Raw genomic sequence first — 22,043 nt, 5'->3', positions numbered from 1 at the left:
CTGTGCTAGGCATTGAGGATATAATAGATGAGCTTGGAAGACAGGAGAGCAAATGTCAATGGCAGAGGGGAGCTCAGGGTGCTCAGGAAGCCAAGAGGAATCAGGCAAGGCTTCACAGAGGAAGGGACAACCGAACTGGCACCTAAGGCTGAGATGTTGACAAGATGAAGGGGATGATGGTAGGTTGTTGGCAGGAGACTGAGGGGAGATGGTTCCAGAAAGAGGGAACAGCATGTATGAAAGCCTAGTAGAAAGAAAGCAGAGCAGAACTGAGGAACTGAAAGAAGTTTGATGTCACTGGAGTGGGGAGTGATGAAAGAAGAGGCTGGGTCAGATCACACAGTGCCTTACAAAGGAAGGAATATCCTCATCCTGTGAATGGTAGGGAACCATGGAAGAATTGAAAACAGGGAAAGGACATAGAGGAAGTATTGGGTCTGGATTTCATGAAGCAGTATTCTCACTGTACCGTAGGATGGCCAGCCCTGGCTGGGAACAATGTTCCGTTCTTGGGACATTGACCAGTGAGGAGTTGAAGGAGAGGGGTGGGCATAGAAAGAACTAGGTACTCCTGAGCCCCAGAAAGTGATATGCAGACAACCAAGAGCAAATCTCTGCTTTCAGATGACTGTTGGAGCCAACAGGCTGGAACCACTGGGTGGAAATTTCAGGAAGGCAGATTTCTGCCTACCACCAGAAGGATGGAAGGATGCCTACAGTCACATTCCAGCTGCTGCTCCTCCACCCCTCTTTCAGAATTTGTGGACTGCTCCTAATTCAACATTTGGAGGTTTCAGATCTGAAAGGACCGTACATTGCAAGGGGACATTTTGATGGCATCATGCTGGATACGGAGGAAGCAGCCTGCTCTCTGGGAGCTCTCAGGCCAGCAAGAGATAGTGGAACGCACAGGTTAGGCTCCTGGGAGCACAAAAGGGGCACCTGGTTTTCAGCCTGGGGCCTCAGAGAAGGCTCTAAGAGAGATGAGTCCTCAGCTGGGGCTTAAAATTAAGAGAATTTTGCCAAGAACAAGCAGGGAAGGGGGTCCCAGGTAGAGGGAAGAGCTGAGCAAACATGCTGAGGCAAGAAGCAGTGTGGGTGGCCAGAGAGCTGCAAGCAGTTTGGGGAGGGGGTGACTTGCCATGAGCCTGCCAAGGAGTGTTCTCAAACTTGCCAGGTATCGAAGGGGCCAAAAAAGGAGAAAAAGTGCTAGAGCAGGAGTGGGAGAGGGTGAAGGAAACTGAGCACACAGCTCCAGTCCGCGCTGGGAGAGTCACGGTCCACATTTTCGGAGTTAAGAAGATAAGGGTAGGGGGGACCAAGGCTTAGCGACGGGGCAGGACATCAGATGCCACTGATGCACTATATTCCTTTGGCAAGTACCTCTCTGGGTCTGTTTCCCTATCTTAGATGGTTCTGAGCTCGTCCAGAGCAAAGGACACGATGGTGTACTGGGTCCCAGGAGCGTCGTCCCGGGATATTGTGTATCTGGGGAACAAGTAATACGGCCAATTCCGTGCCGCGAAGGACTTAGACAGGCGGGGCCAAGGCGGGCAAGTGCTTGGGCTCGCCAGTTTGCGCATGCGCCTTGAAGGAGACCGGCGTTCCGTGCGTGCGCGTGCGCGAGCCTCGAGTCCGCCGGCCGCGCATGCGCCCTTGGTTGGCGGGAGTTTCGGAAGCGGCGGCGGTGGCGCGCACGGCAGGCGGCGCAGCGGCCTGGCACCAGGAAGGAGCGGTCACCGTAGCGCAGGGAGGACCCGGGTTAACCTGGGGCTGCGGAGAAAGGGGTCTGTTGCCTTGTGTTTCAGAGACGGAGGCTCCGGGCTGGGCGGGCGTCGCTCTGAGGTCAGGAAGTCGCAGGCCTCTTCCCGGACGCGGCGCCGCTCAGCCCCGCACAGGCCGCTTTGGCGTCGCCGCCCCCCGACAGGCGGACTGGGGGCACCGGGGGCGCCGCAGCCTCCTCCGGGAGAGAGGAAACCCAAGGGCGGGCCGCAGCGCTCGCTCGGGGCCTGTGTGCAGAGCACACGGTCTGGATTCCAGAACAGTGGTTGAGGGCTGGGGTGGCTGGAGGCCTGGGTTCGAATTTCGCCTCTGCCCCAGGCTGGCTCCCTGACAAGTTTGGGCCAGGCTTTTGCCCCTCTGAACCTCAGTTCCCCTATCTGCAACGTGGAATTAATAATAGTACTTAGGGAGCTGTAGAAAGGATTAAATGGGATGATGAGGCGACGATGCAAATTAAGTGCGGACTTACATAGACAGGGCCTATGAGAAGCGCGTAACAAGGGACAGTTGTTGCTGTTACTGTCCGGGCTTGAATCTGTGGGCATTTAGATCCTTGACCTACCCTTCCTTGTTCTGTTATCTTTCCCATGTTGCCCTTTGACGTATATTCGTTTTTCTTTACTAAGCATCCCCCACGTACAGATTTCTGCTGGGACGGGAGGTCAACTCGGAAGATGCAGAGATGCCTCAGTCCTGTCCCTGCCCTCTTCCAGTCGGTTGTCTGTGACAGCCCCTAGGAGTACAGTCTGGCTGGGGAGACAGCCGTGTAAACAGGCTTTACGCCAGTGCTAGGGAGACCAAGGGGTGGAGCAAGCAGCCCTGCCAGAGACGTGATGTGAAAGCCTCACGTTTGAGCTGGGTTGGGAAGGATGAATAAGTTTTACAGGCGCTGTGTGCAGAGATTGAGAAGTGGTGCAGGGAATGGGAATGGCAGGAGAGAGCAGGAACGGGCAGGTTGGGACTGGCTTCTGAAAGGTGTTGAATACGCTGGAAAGATCTCTGCTGCTGTCCAGAAAATGCATTGGAGAGGAGCAATGCTGGATGTAGGAAAACCAGCAGAGAAGCTGTTAGATTCTTGGGGAGCGTGGGGGAGAGATGGTGGAAATTATGAAACCTGAACTAAACTGGTAACCGGAAATGGAGGAAAGGCTTAGAGACTGTTGGAGGTAGCGTGGACAGGCCTTTGGATCTGGTGTGTTAATAAGAAGTAAAGGATGATGTAAATTTCTTGTTTTGAAGACCATGTAGATCATAATGCCATCGACTGAATTAGGGATTTAGGGACTAGTTAAACACAAAGCATTTGGGGAATAAGATGAGGGAGGTGTTAAGGGAGATATGAGGATCCTAGTGATAACTTGGAAATTCTGAACAGGAAGCAGTGAACCCTGCTGATATTCTCTGGAGGGGGTGGGTCAGGTGGGACTGGGCTGAGCCCTGTCAGGTAGGTAGAGTGGGGCAGAGATGGGCAGTTCAGAGAGTGTGGAAAGCACAGGCCTATTCTGAGGTAGCAAAGCCCCAGCAAGATGAGGGCTGAAATGTGGAGAACAGATCACCTCATTTTCCTCTTCCAGGGTTCTCCACCCAGGATGACTTCAGTGATGAGATCAGAGACTGTAGAAAGTGAGTATTGTAATGAAATTCAGTACCTCTTACCTTGGGCTCAGGTTCTGAGCTGTACTGAGATATCTTCCTGGCTCCTGGTGGCTTTGGAGTCGCATATTCATGTATGTGTTGAGATGCTTCCTCCGTGTTTCCATGATCTGGGGCCTGCATTTTCTTTTTCCACCTTTTTGCATAGGTACTTACTTGTGGTGGGTTTGATTCTGTATTTTGACTCTTTTATAATAAGTGCTAGAAGAGGAACCAGTGATGTCTAAGACTCAAGATCATCAATTGGAATCAGATCCCAACCCTGTTGAAGTGTGTGGTAAATCGTCTGCCTCCCTGGAGATGACTCAAGGCGTTTCACAGGAAAGAGTTCACCTTGGCTCTAGCCCTAAAGAGGGGGGAAGTTGTGATCTCAGCCACCAGGAAGGACTTCAGTCCACGTCCCTTCATCTGACCCCCCAAGAACAGTCTGCCCCTCGTCAAGACAGGAGGCAATCCTGGCGGCGAGCAAGTATGAAAGAAATGAACCGGCGGAAGTCACTGCTTCCCTTTCATCAGGGCATCACAGGTGGGGTGCTATGTACTTAAGACAGTGGAGTTCCAGCTCAGATAAGAGGCAGTGAGGTATGGCAGAAGGAGCATAGTACCATAGACATGACTTTGCTACTTCCTACCTGTGTGACTGAGCAAATCACTTCACCTCTCTGAGCCTTAGTTTCCTCTTCTATAAGAGGAATATTCTAAGTACTGACGTCAAACACTTAGTAAGTGTTCAGTATTATTACTATTTGTATCATGTTATTAGCTGCTCATTGTCATCTGTACCATGAACAGAAAGTCTGATTTACAGTTGTCGGACTCACCCTCTGCTAGGAGGAGAGGCATTAAAGATGTCCTGTGGCTCTCTGCCTCATATCCTAAAGTGGAACAGAAGGTGGATGTGTTGTATCTGATTTTAGGCTTTATAACTGAAAATATGTCAGAAGGAAGAGCACATAAAAATATCTAGAGTGAAAAGCTAGTTTTTAGACATGCTGTATTTGAATGTGGTTTGTGTGATTTTGTGTGAATTTACAGTAAGCATTGAAGTACAGGATTTAATGTGGAAAGTCTAGCATGTTTTAGGAAGAACTGGCAAGCTGTGTGACCTGGAGCAGGTTACTTAACCACCTTTGCCCTACAGTCCTTATTAGTAAGCAAGATGAAATAATATCTATTTTACTTTGCTGTGTGAGGATTAAATGAGTTGATATATAACACACTACTTAGTGTTATAGTGGCACATAGTAAGTAAATCACTCAAACGTTAACCTATTGTGATTATTTTAAAGATATCACCTCACTTCCAGATAACCTGATGTCTAGAAGGAAATCTGGGTAAAAACAGCCATTTACAGTATCAGAAAATTATACCACAGTTATGCTCATGCACCTTACTCCATAGGTGTGCCAAGAAACAGCAGTTCCCTAAGATTACCCAGAACACGTGGACCTAAAATTCCGTATAACAGAAAATCACTGATGTGATAAGATTGGTTCTCTTGGTTATTCCTGACCACTTGCCGGGTTTCTTTGGCTATAGGCAGAGGTGTTCTGTTTTTCATGACTAACAGCAATGAGAGGTAATCAAGAGAGGAGACAAAAGAACTTTAGAAACACAGCCAGCTGAAGCTGGAGGGTGAAAAGACAAGTCTCTTTCATAATTCTCAAGGCAAACTTCCTTTGCTGTATAATAATTGATGTTTTTAAATGGATATAATTGACAGAACAGTATGTATGTCTTATAGTTGTTTGAGGATTCAGTGACTTTATTATGCATAAGGCCCATCCAGTTCAGGCTGACTCACTGTGTGACCTTGGGCAAGTTACCTATTACCCAGCCTTTGTGCCTCAGTGTCATCATCTGTAAAATAGAATTGATAAGATGTTTGCCTCAAGTTTTAATGTGGTGTGTATAGCATTTAATAAAATGCCTTTTACATAGCAAGTGTTCAACATAATTACTATTAATGTTATTATTAGGTTGTTATAGAGAGGCAGCATGGTGTTAGAGGGAAAAACACAGGTTTTGGTGACAGACTTTGGGATGAACTCTGGCTCCATCAATGTCTGGCTTCAAACAAGTCATCTCTCCTCTGAGAGTTTCCCCAACTGTGAAATGGAGCTTGTAGTTTATAAGAAGACTCTTAAGACAATGTATTTAAAGCATACCTCAGTGCCTGTCATAAAAAAGTTCAAATGTTCTCATCTCTTCAAATGTTGAATATAAAACATCAAAAACAGTTAAATTATTTTTTATCTACCTTGTTTAACAAGACAAGATTTTAATGCAATACATAAAATGTTCTTAAATCTTTTTGAAGTTAAGATGCACAAATGGGTAAATTTTATTCCTTGGTGATCCTGAAAAAATTGGATGTGACTGTATAGGAATTCTCCCTTTGATTAGGGAAGGGTGCTTGGGTATTCTTGCCTTAAGTTGAACTGCATGAAGAGGGAGGTAGATTTTCACTTTTTTTACTTTGCTAACTGTGTAAGTATCTAGCTGCTTAAATGTGACATTTTATGTTAGAGCTCAGCAGATCCATCAGCGTCAATTTAGCAGAAAGCAAGCGTCTTGGTGCTCTCCTGCTTTCCAGTTTCGAGGTGAGATTCTTGGGATGGGAAATACTTTCTTTTTTCTATCTTTTTTTAACTGTTACTGTCACAGCCCCAAAGAGAGATCAATACTGTGTGATGCAACAGTTAAGATTAAGATTCTCTCTAGTTGGGATTAATTTAAAAGCCAGATTTAATCCCAGCACGTGGATTTTTCCTGGACTCGGCTGACTACTGATTCCATTGGTGCTGCTGCTTCTACTGAGCAGCTAACGGAGATCTCCCCAATCCTGTGTCTTTTACCTATTAGCAGCAAATGATGAGAATTTAGGCATTTGAGGTCTGACTACATATTAAGTGTGTGTTATATGGCTAACTGGTGATTACGTCAGTTTAGGTAAGCAAGTCATGTGTGTGAATTAAATGACCATTTTTTTTCCTGAACCAAAAATCAAATCGTATAGTCTGAGCAACAGAGTTTTTTTCCTGATCTATTTATTTGTTTATATGAAATACTTAGGTGTAAAAATTAAATTGTATTTACTATCACCTTTATTAAACATCATAAAATTACATGAACTCAGGACTGGCCTGGAAAATCTTGGTTGTTGTGCTGAAAATGCTTTTCTTTATTTAGTTCTCTGTTCAGAAACTTGAACCTTTCCTAAGAGGCACTGAGGGCTTCAGTCTTGAAAGTTTTAGAGCCACAGGTAAGTTGCTAAGAACAAATGAGTGACCTTTGACCTTGGCTTGTACCTTCTAAGGTCAGTCGAAGCCCCACTCTCAGGATCCCCATTTAAGGAGCTGCTGCCTCACAAAACCAGCCCCCATCCTTTTTTTTGGAATTGCATTAGAAAAAAATAAGAATATCTATTTATGAAGTTCAGAGGTAGAAAAGTGAAAAGAAAGCCTCCCTCCCACCCTGACCCCCAGTCTCAGTTCCTCTCCCCAGAGGCAGCCATAGCCCCCAGCTTCTTGTGTAGCCTTGCAGAGGTATTTATTGCATTTACAACATTTGCACCTTAAAATCAAATGAGAAAAACTCCGCACTGTTCTTTACCTTGCCTTTTTTTTTTTTTTAACATTGGCACCTGAGCTAACATCTGTTGACAATCTTCTTTTTTTTTTCTTTTTCTTCTTCTTCTCCCCAAAGCCCCCCAGTACATAGTTGTATATTCTAGTTGTAGGTGCTTCTGGTTGTGCCATGTGGGACGGCGGGCGCCTCAGCCTGGCTTGATGAGCAGTGTTAGGTCCACGCCCAGGATCTGAACTGGCGAAACCCTGGGCCATAGAAGTGGAGCATGCAAACTTAACCACTCAGCCACGGCGCTGGCCCTGCCTTTTTTTTTAACTTAACAATTTATCTTTCAGATTTTTCCATATTGCACATGTAGAGCTGTCTTGATGTTTTAGTAACTACATGATATTCCATTTTATAAATGTAGTATATTCGATTTAACCAGTTCTTTATCAACGGCTTTTAGGGTTGTTTCCAGTTTTTTGCTATTACAGTGAATGAGGTGATGAATGCCTTTTTACACAAGCCTTTTGGCACACATTCATGTAGAAATAAGATAAGTTTCTAGAATTGGAATTAACTAGGTCAAGTGAAATGATAAACATTCCAGAAAGGTTGTAACAATTTATTCTCTTACCAACAAAATATAAAAGTACCTGTTTTCTCACATTCACCAACACAATTTTATCAAACTTTTAGATTTTTTTACTATTTAATAGATGATAAAAGGTATTTTGTAGTTTCAATCCTTTTGAAGAGGATAAGCATTTTCTAGTATTTTTTAGAGCCATTTGTATCTTATTTTCTGTGTATTATCTGTATCCTTTATTCATTTAAAAAATTGGGGTGTTGGGTCTTTTATATTGATTTGTAGGAACTCTTTATATGTTAAGGCAATTAGCTGTTCATCTGTGACACGTCACAAATATTCTTTCCCAGGAAGCGATTTTCAGCTTTCTAGGAAATAGCTATTCTCCTTACTGTATAATTACCCAATCATTCAGGGTCAGAAATAATACCCACTTAAAAGACCTGGAAAATACATGGCCTCAGACTTACTTGTTGTTAAAATTGTTTATCTCAGAACTGCACCATCACCATCATTAGAGTAGATATGCCAGGGTTATCTTGATAGCTCTTTAACATATCCTTTCCCCTCTGCATCCCTCACCCGAATGTGGTTGTGGACTCTTCCAAGTCTAAGCAGAGACTTGTTTTTGCTTAAGCCCATAATTCTTCATTTGCTTCCAACATGTCTCATTATGCTCTTGCCCGTTGCCTGACTTCTGTAATACGTAGTTCCTTCTAGTGCCAGCAGTTCAGATCTCTTGGAGAGAATGAAATGTCAGTACAGGTATACATTTTTAATTACTTTTTCACCAGTCAGGTACAAAAAACACTACCATAAATGCCATAAAGAGGAGTTGTCTTCCGTGTTATCTATACATACCCAAAGGAAAAAAGATAAAATCTTTCTACATATTTATATCACTTTTTTGAATGAGTGAGAGGACCAGAATGTAACAGGGCACCCTAGAGGTGAGACTACCTTAAGTATGTTACATCTTTGTGAGCAGCTCACTGTGAAAATTGATATTCTCTTTATTTTATAACATAATTTTATTCTCTCTAGCTTCTTCTCTTTCTGAAGAATTGAAACATTTTGCAGACCAACTGGAAAGTGATGGAACTCTACAAAAATGTTTTGAAGATTCAAGAGAGTAAGAGCAGTTGCCCTTCTGTCCTAAATTATAATTGAATTAAGACTTAGAATTTTAATTAGACAGTTGTTCATTCACTCAGCAAACTTATCCAGCATCTCCTATGTACCAGGCTTTTCTAGATGCTGGAGATGGAACGTTAAGTCAAACAAGAGATCTTTTCTTATATATTGTAATAGGAGAGACAGTCAAACAAATACATAGAAAATGATGATTTCAGATAGTGATAATCTAAGAAATTAATAAATATGATGGTGATTTGAGAGGGTAGGCAACTTTAGCTAGAGTGTTCAGAGAAGACCTTTAATGATTTGACCTTTGGACTGAGATCTATAGGCCTGAATGGTGAGAAGGAACCAGCTATGGAAAGACGAGAGGCAAAGCATTTTCAGATCTTTGCTAGCCATGCAAGTTGGAGATAAAGTTATGTTCTTTAGCTGCTGGCAAGCAAGAATATTAGGAAAAAATTTTAAATCCCACTCCCAAACTGGTAGGCCCTCTATGGGAGCCATGCCCAACGCTCCACCCCCTGCCTGCAGCAAATCGTGTCACTTGGGCTTACATCATGAACTTTTAAGTTTTGACTTCACAAAGATCTACTTTTTCATAGATTCTTAGAATTAACATTGTCTTTAGGAAATGAAAAATGTTTTAGCTCAACATAGTTTCTCTTTTAATGCAGTGCATTTAAGCCACAGGCTGCTACATCAGCCAGAGGTAATAGAGGCTGTGTATTGTAGGCTTTGGTAGAAAAACATGAAAAGTGGCACAACTAATTTGTCTTTGCCAGGTAGAGAACCAAATACATCTGCAAAATTATGGCATTTTCAGGGCCTGGTTCTTTTCCATTGGAATTAATCACCCAACTGAGCTGAGCCATCGGTGTAAGTAAAACACAGTGCTTGTCCACTGATAGCTTCAGTTTAAGTGGCAAGACTAGATGGACATATGAAAAAGTATTGTTGGGCCTTAAAAGATGTTATGATTTTGATTAGTGAGAGAGGAAGAGACTAAAAGATGATGCGAACAAAAGTTTGGAGATTGAAACCCCCAGGTTCTTGAGACTGGGATTATGTGGGACAGAATAGATAAAGGGTAACAGTGGCAATCAAAGTTAATGAGCTGGTTGGAGTCAGAACACAGAGAACCTTAAGTGCCAGGTTAATAACTTTTGACTTTTCTGAATTCAGTAGTCACAGAGTTTTTAAGCAAGGAAAAAAATTAAAGGAATGTTTTAAGAAAGGTTAATTTGGCCATGTGTGAATTGGAGTTGATGAGAGAAATAAATGATAGAGAGACCACTAAGAAAGCTATTACCTGGTGCAAAAGTGGGATAGAGTCCCAGAATAAATATTTATCAAAAGATAAATTCTAAACCTGTTTTATTGCCATTAAAATTATGTAAGGTGTCATATTAAAAGCAAGTGCTCTTGAAAGATTTGTGTTAATCTCATAATCCTATCTGTATTCCAGAAAAGCATCAGATTTATCTCTGGAAACATCAGTGGCAGAGATGAAGGAATATATAACAAAGTAAGTAAAAATGAGCTGACCTTTGTTGGAAAAATCTAAATTATCTGGGGAAATAACCAAACCTTGGAAAAATGAATAGTAAACATCCCGTTCAGTGCGTTAATACTAGTGTATCAATGCTAGATGTTAGGAAGCTGCATATTGGGGTTTTATGGGCTGTACTGATGGCCATTTTCATAGAATGGAGTCTAGGGAATAAGGATGTTAATTTGATTTTAAGAACTCCTGTTTGATTTGATTAAATTAACATCCTCTGAATCAGTCATGCTCTCTGATCGTTTAATGACCTTTTTATTCACATCTTAGAACCAGAGTAGACATCTAATGTGCTTATTGTTGCTCTGAGTGATTCAGAATGAGATGATCAAAAATTAACTGGATTTTTTTCCTGATTTTATAGATTTTCTTTAGAACGTCAGACTTGGGATCAGCTCTTGCTGCGCTACCAGGAGGAGGCTGAAGAGATCATATCCAGGTTGGATCTAGGACTGGAAATGGGAAGCCATCTTTTACCTTTTGAAGTTTTATTTGAATTGATTTCAGTTCTGTTAGCACAAACTGAATGACGAATTCTTTCTCACAGTTCAGTCAACTCATCAAAGCTCTGTAAAGTGTGTATCAGCGCTCTCTGACTGTAAATGGAGAGTGAGAGAGGAGGGAGGGGAGAGTTGGTGTCCCTATTTTCAGTCAGAACAGAATTGCCTCTGTTCTGTGTCCTTGGCTGCTGTTCCACATCCTGGGGGAGACAGGCACATCTCTCCCCTGTACCTGCAACCTGGGGCTGGGCCAAGAACAATAGTCAAGAGACTTCAGTGAGCACATGGCCTTTGAGCTGCAGGTGGCCAGGGCCTTCCTGGAGATACAGAGACATGAAAGAGGGTGATGGAAGAGGATGTACAGGAGAGAGAGGATCTTTGTCTGGTTCATGAAGGCTAGATTTTGATTTATTGACCATCTAAAGCAGTGATTTTAAGCATTTTTCCCAAACAATCTTAGCTAGAAACGCAACTATAAAAATTAGCCAAAACCCTAATTGCAAAAGCAGCCCCTTAGTAGAGAGATGCTTTGAGGAACGTGGTTTGAAAAACTTTCCCAGTCCAGGCATTGATGGTTACCAGTTACTTTATTCACCCTGTACATGTTCTGTTTATGAAGATAGATAATGTGTAAGATGGCAGTTTCAGAATAAAAACTTTTGATGGGGTATAGCTTATTGGTTAAGAATGCTTCTGGAAGCAGACTATCTCTATTTAAATCCTAACTACTTAGTTCTGTGACCTTGGGCAAGCCACTTATCTTTGAGCCTGGAGTTCCTCATTTGGAAATGGGGATTAGTACCTACCTCACTGGATTATTGTGAATGTTAAATGAGGTTAAATGGAAAGTGCTTAGCAGTGTCTGGCACCCAGTAAGCACTGGGTAAACTATAGTATTGTTATTAAAGAGTCATCAGTTTCCATGAACTCTAGATAGTATTCAGTTATTTTAGATAATTGTAGTGGGCCAGACATTGACCTGAGGATGGCAAGCTTTGGCTTTACCCCAGGTATAGTCCTTTTTGTAAATGGACCTGAAGCTTCTAGCATTTCCTGGAGTCCAGTGATATAAAAACATTAATACTGGATAATTGTTTCAGAACCTCTTGTTAATAAGAGAACCTATACTTACAATGGGGTGGAAGAATATTGATTCAGGTTAATAAAGCCTTATGGGAGGTTTTTTCCCCCATAGGTGCTGTTGCATATCTTCCCCAGAAAATAATTATAAAATACCTTGAAAGATCTTTGTTTGTTTATTTTATTTTGTTTTTAGAGGACCAGCTGAAGCCAAAATTACTGAAGTTGGAGTGGGACCTACTACATGTCTTGGGTCTTCCCAGAGTGAGATCCTTAATACAAAGCCTGACTACCAGAAAATAGTGCAGAACCAGAACAGAGTCTTCGATTGGATGGGGTTGGTGGTGAGTTGGCTCCTGTTTATTCGATTGAGTTACCCAGCTTTGCTACCTTGTCCTCCTTGGAAATTAAAAGACCTGGAAAATACGTGTAATAAGATAAGCGTATTTAACTCTACAAAGGGGCTATGTATAAAGGTGTGGGTATCAGGGTTAGTGATCTGGAGCTTAGAGGCAGATGAGCTCTTACTAGCCCTAGGCCTGAAGGAAGGGAGGGAGGAATAGTTACTGTGGCATCTGGGAGGAAAGTCACATAATGGGCTTCCTTGAGAGAGCCATGACCTTTAGTTGAGAGACACAGCTAACTCGAGATGACCCTTCCGTGAGCAAGGCTGGGTAAAAATACCCTGACTTCATCCAGCTCCTTCCCAGTTGGGCTCCCTCTTGGCCAAATCTAGCTAGAAGCCAGAGGACATGGGATCCTGTCAGAGGTGATATTCGTCAGCCTCCTGGGGCATAGAGCAGCATGGAGAAGAGTGGAGTGTGGATCTGGAGGAGCAAACAGAAAACATCTGGCGTAAGCATTCTGGGTTGAGAGAACAGCAAAAGCAAAGCTCCTGAGCAGGAGCCTGCCTGGTGTGTTTGAGGAATGTCAGAGAAGCCCTGGACCCTTACAGCTCACAGCTGTCTTTCGTCTGCAGATGGATGAGCTGCAAGGATCAGTGAAGCAGCTGTGTGCCTTTATGGACGAAAGTTCCCAGTGCCTCCAGAAGGTGTCAGTACAGCTTGGTAAGCATGTCTCTGAGGGAGGCAGAGCTTGCACTGTTGTATATCTCATAGCCCTTTGGATACCAACTGCCCTTCAAAACATACGATCTCAGAGGGTAAGCCCTATAACAAGTGATTTTTTTCCCCTGACAATAACTATTATGTTGTGGGGACTCAAAGTTGGTAGGAAATTTCTAGATGTGAATTCCACAGAAGCACAGTAGACTCAGAATTAAATCTCCACAAGCTATGTTGTTTTGGTAAATCCAAGACTTAAGAGATCCCTATTGCCTTTTTCCCTCTTCCTTCTTCAAGAATCCACTAAGTGACACTGACATTACTTCTCCATTGCTTTTCCTCACCTCCTCCAGCCCTAAATTATTTGCTAGGCGTACCTTCATTTTGTTATTTATCACTCTGTATTGTGGTTGTAATTACAGCTGACTTTTCTACCAGACTGCCATCTCCTTGAGGACACATGCTCTCTTATTTGTCATTGTAATGCCCTTCAGTGTCTGGCACAGTGTCTATACATTAAGTTTTCAATAAATGTTATTTGAATTTGACTGAAATTTATGTTTTGGCTCCTTTCCCCTGCAGGGAAGAGAAGCATGCAACAATTAGATCCCTCACCAGCTCGAAAGCTGCTCAGGCTTCACCCACGAAACCCACCTACCGCATTGCTCTAGATCTTGTCAGTGACCTTATGAAGGCTTTCTGCCACAAGGTGCTCTAGAGGAGGACGATGGGAAGAATGCCCCAGTGCATGATGGCTGCATGGCAGTGTGAGCTGGTGATATCTGTCCTGTTCCCTTTGAAGATAACTGGCGAACTGGAGAGCACTTCCATTTTTTTCTAAAACTGATGGAATTTATGCACCCGAAAGAATGTTGTATAGACATTTTTCCAAGAATGTGCAAAAGGTTTGAGACTTCTGCTTTGGAATGACCTTCAGAACTAGTAGCCCATTCTTTTAAATATCCTTTGTGGTCAGAAATCTTCATCTTGTGAATACGTATTTCAGGTTTTGAAACAACCTAAAGTCATTCTGGACCAAATCCAATGAGACATTTTAGGAGTCAAGTTGAGTTCTAGTTGTAAAGGAATGAGGCCAATTTTCTTGTGTGGCTCTGAAAGTGATGTTAGGTCGAGGGCTTGTGATCGTGTGGACACGTATATCACTTCACAAGATGTCCAAATTGAGAGAAACACCACTCATTCTCTACGTCTGGATGTCTATCGTGTGCTTTTCAATGTCCTAAATCTTGGACTCATGGCAAGAAGGATCTGAGTACCCCTTTTCATTGTTCTCTATATTTTGTAGTAATCTGCATTATAAAATTGCACATAATTAAAAGCTTTCCCTTGTCTTTGTGTATATTTTGGGTGTATAAAAAATTAAAAGGCAGGGAGGGCTTAGCAGTAAATAGGATTCTTTGCCACGATGCAGAAGTGAACAGTAGTGTGGAGATTTGCTCAGCATTAATTACCAATAAAACATCAACTAATTTATTATTAATGTCTGTTATTTTCTGATCCTCCTAATGATAAAACCCATTTCATTTCAATGCCCAGTCATAATCTTCAATCTTAAAACTTGGGCTAAGCACCAGTTAGTGAGAAGTGATATCTCCTTGCTTTGACCTACATTTCTTATTCTTTCACTTATTTATAGAGCCCGTGCTGTATGCCAGGTACAGTTCTAGTAACTGGAGAGAGAACAAAGAACAAAAAGACATGGGACCTCCTCTCCTGATGCTCACAGTGTAAGGGGACACAGAGCAAGAGGAGACAACTCCGCAGAAGTGATGTTTTAGTTGATTTGGGAAGGATGAAGGAGTTTAATAGGGCAAGTATTTGAGGCAACAGGAGCAGAATTTTCAAAGGCCTGAAGGAGAGAGAATGAAGCATTTTGGGATACTAAAGAGACTAGTAAAGCAGGAATGTTGAGTGCCAGTGGGAGAGCCACATGAGACAAAGATAATCGAAAGTCATTAGAAGGGTTTAAGAGAGGGAGGCATGGAATTGGAACTTTATTTATTGTTTTTTGAGGAAGATTAGCCCTGAGCTAACTACTGCCAATCTTCCTCTTTTTTAGCTGAGGAAGACTGGCCCTGAGCTAACATCCACACCCATCTTCCTCTACTTTATATGTGGGACGCCTGCCACAGCATGTCTTTTGCCAAGCGGTGCCATGTCCTCACCCGGGATCTGAACCGGCGAACCCCGGGGCCACTGAGAAGCAAAACATGCGAACTTAACCACTGTGCCACCAGGCCTGCCCCAGAACTTTATTTTTGAAAGATCACTCTAGTTGCTGTGTGGAGAATAAATCGAAGCAAGTAAGCTGTGGATGTGAGAGAGCAGTTAGGGTATTGCAGTAGTCTAGGTGGGAAACCACAGCCTGTGCTGGGTGTTGACAGCGGATGAGTGGGGAGAGTTGCTCAGTGTCTGGAACATAGTAGGCATGTAACCTATGTGTTAAAAGCCTAACTCTGCCACTTATTAAATGTGACAGAAAAAGTTATTTAACCTCTTATCTGTAAGACTGGGAGAATGATAGATCCTGTATCATGGGGATGCTGTAAGGGTTAGATTAAATAATAGAAGTTTAGAATAGTGCTATTAGTTATGATGGAGAGGGTGAAAGCTTGAACACCTGGGTGGATAACAGAGCAGTTAATTAAATGGGAAAGGTAGTAGTTCAATTTGGGATATCAAATGGAGAAGTCAACTAGATTGTTGGATATACAGGTGGAAAACGGGGTAGAAAAATCTGGACTAGAGATAAAACTTGTAAGTTACCAATATCTAGTTATTGAAGCATTGAGAATGGAAAATATCGGCCAAAGTAGAGCAAGAAGAGACACTTTGGACAACACCAAGGAGAGCTCAGGCTTTTAAGAATCAGAGGAGTGGTATTACTTGCCTACTCTTTCAGAAGCAGAATAGTATAATGGAAAGAGCATAGAGTATGGAGTGCATCTGCGTCTCTTATCCTGATTTCTTCATCTTTAAGTGGGGATAGATCACCTCTCTCCAAAGGTGATTGTACCTTCCCCTGTTTTGCTTATTGTATTACATTTTTCGTTTATAAGACCGTTCAAACTCAAGGATAAGCGTTTTTGTCTGTGTCTTCAATAGCTAAATAGGATAGAGAACAGAAAAATAAGTTCTAAGTATTTACAAGATCATAATCTTATGAGCTAACTTCTATTTTTTTTTTTTATTATAGATGAGGAACTCAAGCATGGAAAGGCTTAATAATCTAACCAAGGAAGTATAGATTGTAGTGGAGGGTGAACTAGAACCATTCTGGCACTCAGTAAATATTAACGAATAAACATAGGTCGTATAATAAAAGGCTGTGCTCAGTTAATACTAGTTTTCCCTCTACCCAGATTTGATTCATGAATTGTGCTTGGTGAATAACAATATTATAGACAGTTGCTGCCCTGGAGATGTTTGGTAATATTTGTTCCATGTGCCCTAATTTAGTTAAGAGAATATCTTACTTTTAGCCAAAGAAAGAATAGGGGCTGGCCCGGTGGCAGAGTGGTTAAATTGGCTCACTCTGCTTCAGCCACCAGGGGTTTGCAGGCCGGGATCCAGGTGGCGGACGCAGCACCTCTCCTGCTGTGGCAGCATCCCACATAAAATAGAGGAAGATTGACATGGGTGGTAGCGGCAATATGCCTCAAGCAAAAAGGCAGACTGCGGATCTGCCAATCTTCCTCACAAAACACACAAAATAAATGAAAAAATAAATAATAGATTAAATTGTAAACTCTTTTGGGGAAGGGATTATGTCTTGTACATTTTGGTGGTATTTAAATTATTGGGTCATTAAGCTTAATGTGTGTAATCATTCTGAAAAGGAAAATTCCATTTCTCACGTTGCACAAAGAAAGAAGTTGGTGTGCCTGGCAGTTGTTATAGAGGTGATATAATGGGGGACTGACAATGAGGAGCCCTGAGTCTTAGATTCTCGTTCCTAAGTTACTGTGTTCATTCACCGAAAATGTAATAAGCCTCTTCCACGCGCCAAGCGCTGTGCTAGGAGCCACGTGACCTCGGTACGTCTCTGGGCCCATGTAAATGGAGGATGCCATGCCCCGCAAAGGTGGTTAGGCCTTCATAAGAACGCGACTTGACGGAAGGGGAGGAGGACAGCCAGACGCAGCACTCAAGGCCCCTCCCTCCGGGCCGTTCTAGTTTAAAGTTCTTCGAGGAGAGTCCGCAGCAAGAAAAACTACGTCCAAGATGGCGCCGCCGGCCCCTCCTGGCTGGGCCACCATCTTTTCCGTAGTTCCTGAGGCAGGCGGGCGCAATGCGCCTGCGCCGTCCTGGCAGCCTCAGCGCGCATGCGCGCCTGCGGAACCTCCCCCGCCCCTCTCGCCTATCCAGCTGCCGCCGCTGCTGCTGCTGCTGTTGCTGTTTCGGCCGCTGCTGCGCTGACGGCGGGTGCTCGCGCCCCAGGTGAGTGAGCGCCTCAGCCCGGCCCGCGCGGGGCGCGCGGCGCTGCCTGCGGGGGCGTCTTTTCCCTTGCCTTCTCCTTCCCTGCCTCATCTCCGCGGCGCGACGGGGCGCGGAGTCCGCGCTGTCTGCCTCCTCCTCAGGGTCCCCCGGCGCCCTCCGCCCTCCCGGCCCGCTGGACCCGGGTCAGCCCGGCCTCCCTCGGCCGCTCTCCGCGCGCGGGCTACGGGGTCCCGCGGCGAGCCCGCCGGCGACAGCCAAGCCTCCGGCGCCCGGCACCCTCGGTCCAGGGACCCTCTAAGGCGCGACCTCATTTCCCGCTCCTGCTCTGCAGGCGGCGGGGTTCCGTGGGCCTCGGGTCGGGCATCCATGTATCCTGCCCGCCGCAGAGCCAAGGGGGCTTGGAAGGTGGGCGGTGAGCGCTCCTGGCATCCGTGCGTCCCCGATGCCACAAAAAGTACCCTCTAGCGGGACCTCACGACGACCCTGCGAGGGAGGGGCTTCTTAGCCCCACTTTACAGATGAGGAAACTGAGGCGGAGAGAGGCAGAGTGCTTGCCCAAGGTCACGCAGCTAACAAGAGGCAGGGCTGGCTCTTGAACTCAGGGTCTCGGGCTCTCAGGCCAGTACAGTTGGAATTTGATCTTGTACCTTTCAAAAAAAAGAGTGAAATGCTCTTGCATCTCTGGAGTTGCTTCTTCAATGTCATGAAGTGTTGAGGTGTTACAATTGAGGTGTTACTGTAATAATAATAGTGGTAATAATGTTATTAATAAGAGCTAATGTTCATCCAGCGCTTTGTGTGTGCCGGGAATCTTGCTAAACATTTCATTAAGATGATCTCACTTAACCTCAGCAGCTCCCAATCCAGTGCGTTTCCTTCCTTTTCATGCAGACTTTTTTCTGCAGAGCTGGCCTCTCTGTCACAGGTAGGCTGTGAGCCTCCCGGCTTAGGGAGCGAAGCTCCGTGGTGGCTGATTGGCGGAACAGAGATAAGCCTGTATGCCTGCGTGCAGATTTTCCCCCTAGCCTGGCCCCCGGAGGATAAAATCGGCCTTCCTTTTGTGGCTGCCAGGAGAGCTGGACTGGGCTAGCTGGGCTGGCTGGGATTGGGAGGTGACAGAGCAAATTTGGCGAGCACTCACCTCATTCTGGGGCTTTTTGGCTCTCTTCCGACGCTGGACTTGGAGATCTCAGTGCTTAAGATATAGTAAAAAGAGAAAGGAAGCATTGACCAAGTGGTGCTGAATATAAGAAGCCTCCATGATTTAAAGTCCCAAAGGAACAGCTGTAAAAATATGTGAATGTTTCCTCCCCAAAATAACTAGCTGTCTTTTTTTCTTCCTTAACAAATCCGCCCACACACTTCAAAGCTACCTACCACTACCTCACCACCTTCTCTGTGAAGCCTTCCTTGCTTGATTTTCCCGATTAGAATCACACACACAATAGGGTAGAGGCTTCAGTCTTACCCTTAGGACTGTTAGCTCCTTGACGTCAGGGGCCGTCTTTGCAGCCCCAAGTCCTTGGTTCATAGTAGGCCCTTGATAAAGACTCAGTGAATTTCCATTGCTCGTTTTCATTACAGAGAGTGATGCTTTCCTGCTGCTTTCCCTCTTGCCCTCAGTGTCTCTTTGCTGTCCCTCACTTTAGATTCAACTTCTGGTCATCACCTCCCACTCAGAAGTCTCCAGTACACCGTGTTTTTGAAAATTTGCAGATAAGGGTCCTGCATCAAGACGCCTGTTTATCCCCAACAGTGGTGTATGCCACTGAAGTGTACAGGGCAGTCTTTTTTTTTTCATGTTGCAGTAGGGTAGCCTGAGGCTTAGGGCCTTTTAGTCTGTTCCTAAATGCACGTGAGATTCATTTTTACATTCTTTGCCTTACGTGACGCTAGTACTATCAGAGTAATCACAATTTTTACCATACATAATTTTATGATATTTGTAATAATAAATATTCAAAAGGGCCCTTTGGCAGGCAGCAGATCTGTGCATAGATTCTCTATATAAATGAAGCTTTTTACAGAGTTTTTCCAAATAGTTTTCTGCAAATATGTTGAGTTATTATATGTAAAGCTTGCTGCTGGGTATGGTGGCAGATTCACAGTTGAACGCAATGTGTTTCTTTCCTGTTGAAAGAGCTTACTAACTAACTGGGAAACACTGTAACTGTAACTCAAGTCCAGTGTAAAAATTGCCATAATAGCATTACAAGCAAAGCGATATGAGAGTATAATGGAATAAGGTATTCGAACATGGGACATTTCATAAAATCATAAGCTGTTCCAACTGAAGGGAAGCATCAAGCCATTGAGTCCAACCTTCTCTCTTTTACAGATCTCATCCTGAGAAGTGAACTTGTCCAAGGTCACAGAACTGGGGCTACAACTTGAAATTCCAGACTTTTTATCCATTAAAGGTTTATCAGTATTTCTCTCAGTGAGTTCATCCTTAAAAGACATTAACCAGCAACTCTATTAAAATTCCATTTGTGTGCTTAGAACAGGGGTGAGGAAGAGATAACAAAAATATGATTCACGTCTTCAAGGAGCCTATGATCTGTTGGGGAATAGTACAGGCTGTTCTTTAACATTGAAGACAGTGTGTCCCTAATTGTTAAGTGTGTGGTAGAGGGTCTAGGTATGGCCCAGGAGTTGGGGGAGGGGCAAGAGGGATCCTAAGGAGCTGTGTAGTGCGAGGAGGAGTTGCGGACTTTGGGGAGGAGTTGGGACTTTCTGGGCTATGACAGATTGATAGGGTCAGAATTAATTGAAAGGACAAGGAAATCATTTTGAAGTAGGGTAGTAAAACTGAAGCAAGATAACAATGCCTCACGTCTTTAAGGGACAATAAAAAAACTGGCTTGACCAGGATGGCTTAACTGGATTAGAGCAGTGCTTCTCAACCTTCAGTGCGCATCTGAATCACCTGCAGAGTTTACTGTAGCACAGATTGTGGGAGGTCCCACCTTGGGCATTTCTGATTCAGTAGGTCTGGAGTGGGGCCCAAGAATTTGTGTTTCTAACAGGTTCCCAGATGATGCTGATGCTTTGATCCAGGACAACACTTTGAGAATCACTGGGTTAGAAGGTTGAGAAGCTAGAGTCAGAAACTGTCAAAGAACTTGTTCCAAAACAAGTCTGTGTGTGTGCATGTTGTATACCATTATAGAAGAGTCCTAGAAAGATGCATTCCAAACTGTAATAGTAGTCACTTCTGGAAGTGGGATTTAGGGGGTTGGAGAATTCACTTTTTATTTTGTACCTTTCTAAATTATTTTCACATTGTGCACATACTGCTTTTGTATTTTAAAAAGAAAGAAGAGAGTCCTTTTTGAAGATATACACTAAAATATTTATGATTAAAAAAGCACTTGCTAAAGTAATCTAGTGTCATACAACAAATATTTTTAGAGTGTCTTCTGTATGCCAGATGCTGCTAGGTTCTGGAAATATAAAGCCTTTGCTAAAGCTTGCAGCCTGGTGATTGAGATGGGCAGATAACAGCTCTCCTGAGTATCATGTGAGCCTCCTCAGAGCAAGGACAAGGGTGTAGCGATGTGCGTGGCAGATAATAGGCACTTGGTAAATGATGAATGAATGAGCAAATCCAGGCAAGAGGTGAGGACAGTCGGAAAGAAAAGGATAGGGCAAATGGGAGATTCTGGAAGAAAAATTGACAAGCGTGAATAGGGGTGATAAAAGGAAGGGATGTGTCAAGGACTTTCAAATCCAAAGATTGATGACATTTTGGGTTTACTGCAGAACTGGGTGTCAAGTCATCTATTCTGAAAGACCTTTTAACCCTTTCCTTTTTTTTTTTTTTTTAAGAGATTGCTTGAAAATAGCACACAAAAACTTAACCAAGATTGAGTATGAGTATTTGCCAGGTTTCAGGGCTTTCTTTGGTAAATGAAATTTTTTCTTTAATTACAGTACTAATTCTATTGTGTTTATAATATTTACCTACAATCTTGCCACTAATTGTTTTCTTATTTATGACTGTGAAATTAACTGAGATATGTGGAGGATATTTTATTTTATTTACTTATTTATTTTTTTTTGAGAGGAAGATTAGCCCTGAGCTAACTCCTGCCAATCCTCCTCTTTTTGCTGAGGAAGACTGGCCCTGAGCTAACGTCCATGCCCATCTTCCTCTATTTTATACGTGGGACACCTACCACAGCATGGCTTTTGCCAAGTGGTGCCATGTCCACACCCGGGATCCGAACCAGCGAACCCCTGGCCACCAAGAAGCGGAACATGCGCACTTAACCGCTGCACCACTGGGCTGGCCCCAAAGGATATTTTAAATGCTGTACAGAAATAAGTGGTGTTATGTCTTTTGATCTTATCTCTTCAGTAAGAGGGATGGTACCATCGATTCAAAATTTGGTCGTGTTTTCCATAATGCCTCACAGAGTTTGACATGTCGTCAGTCCCAAATAAATACCCATTGTTGATGGCTGAATGGAGTGTCCTTCAGAGGAAATAGGGCCTCATTGCATTCTGAATTGAATTCTATGTAAGCATTAGTTACATTATCAGACAGGCTATGCTATTAAAGTTGGTAAAGAATGTGTGCTATGGAGTGGGCGTTCTCCCCGTTTTTTTTATGCAGAGGTGCTACTTTTTATCT

The 22,043-nt window shown here is 43.6% G+C and overlaps 2 protein-coding genes across 20 annotated transcripts in view; both read left to right on the top strand.

The window, feature by feature from the left end:
* Positions 1-1,614: 1,614 nt before the first annotated feature.
* Positions 1,615-14,286, top strand: DSN1 (DSN1 component of MIS12 kinetochore complex). Of its 5 annotated transcripts, none has more exons than XM_070485889.1 (11): positions 1,615-1,787; positions 3,357-3,405; positions 3,635-3,961; positions 5,966-6,039; positions 6,629-6,701; positions 8,643-8,730; positions 10,204-10,263; positions 10,664-10,738; positions 12,076-12,223; positions 12,859-12,946; positions 13,526-14,286. In XM_070485889.1, the coding sequence occupies exons 2-11, from the start codon at positions 3,372-3,374 to the stop codon at positions 13,612-13,614; spliced, it is 1,056 nt and encodes a 351-aa protein (XP_070341990.1). In that variant the 5' UTR covers positions 1,615-1,787; positions 3,357-3,371; the 3' UTR covers positions 13,615-14,286. The 5 variants fall into 5 exon arrangements, with proteins under 5 accessions (XP_070341990.1, XP_044604642.2, XP_044604643.2 ...); XM_044748707.2 differs by having other exon boundaries at positions 12,859-13,041; XM_044748708.2 differs by having other exon boundaries at positions 3,619-3,961; positions 12,859-13,041.
* A 2,985-nt stretch (positions 14,287-17,271) lies between these two features.
* The window catches only part of NDRG3 (NDRG family member 3), a 73,275-nt gene continuing 68,503 nt past the window's right edge, over positions 17,272-22,043 (top strand). For 6 of the 15 annotated variants that reach the window (XM_014847153.3, XM_014847150.3, XM_044748089.2 and 3 more), the window contains exon 1: positions 17,273-17,404. The gene's annotated coding sequence lies outside the window, so the exon portion shown is untranslated. Of the gene's footprint in view, positions 17,405-19,742; positions 19,845-22,043 lie in introns of all 15 variants that reach the window. The other 9 variants (XM_070485880.1, XM_044748088.2, XM_070485882.1 and 6 more) reach the window with 7 other exon arrangements.

This window comes from Equus asinus, chromosome 15, assembly GCF_041296235.1.
Source record: "Equus asinus isolate D_3611 breed Donkey chromosome 15, EquAss-T2T_v2, whole genome shotgun sequence".
NCBI lineage: Eukaryota > Metazoa > Chordata > Mammalia > Perissodactyla > Equidae > Equus > Equus asinus.
The sequence above is the reverse complement of the archived record's forward strand: the minus strand, read 5'-3'. Positions and strand labels throughout refer to the sequence as shown.

Coding starts and splice junctions, on each gene's coding strand:
- DSN1 (XM_044748706.2), top strand. CDS start 3,309: ATGAGGGCTGAAATGTGGAGAACAGATCACCTCATTTTCCTCTTCCAG. Junction 6,702..8,642: donor TGAAAGTTTTAGAGCCACAG/GTAAGTTGCTAA, acceptor TATTCTCTCTAG/CTTCTTCTCTTTCTGAAGAA. Junction 8,731..10,203: donor TGTTTTGAAGATTCAAGAGA/GTAAGAGCAGTT, acceptor TCTGTATTCCAG/AAAAGCATCAGATTTATCTC.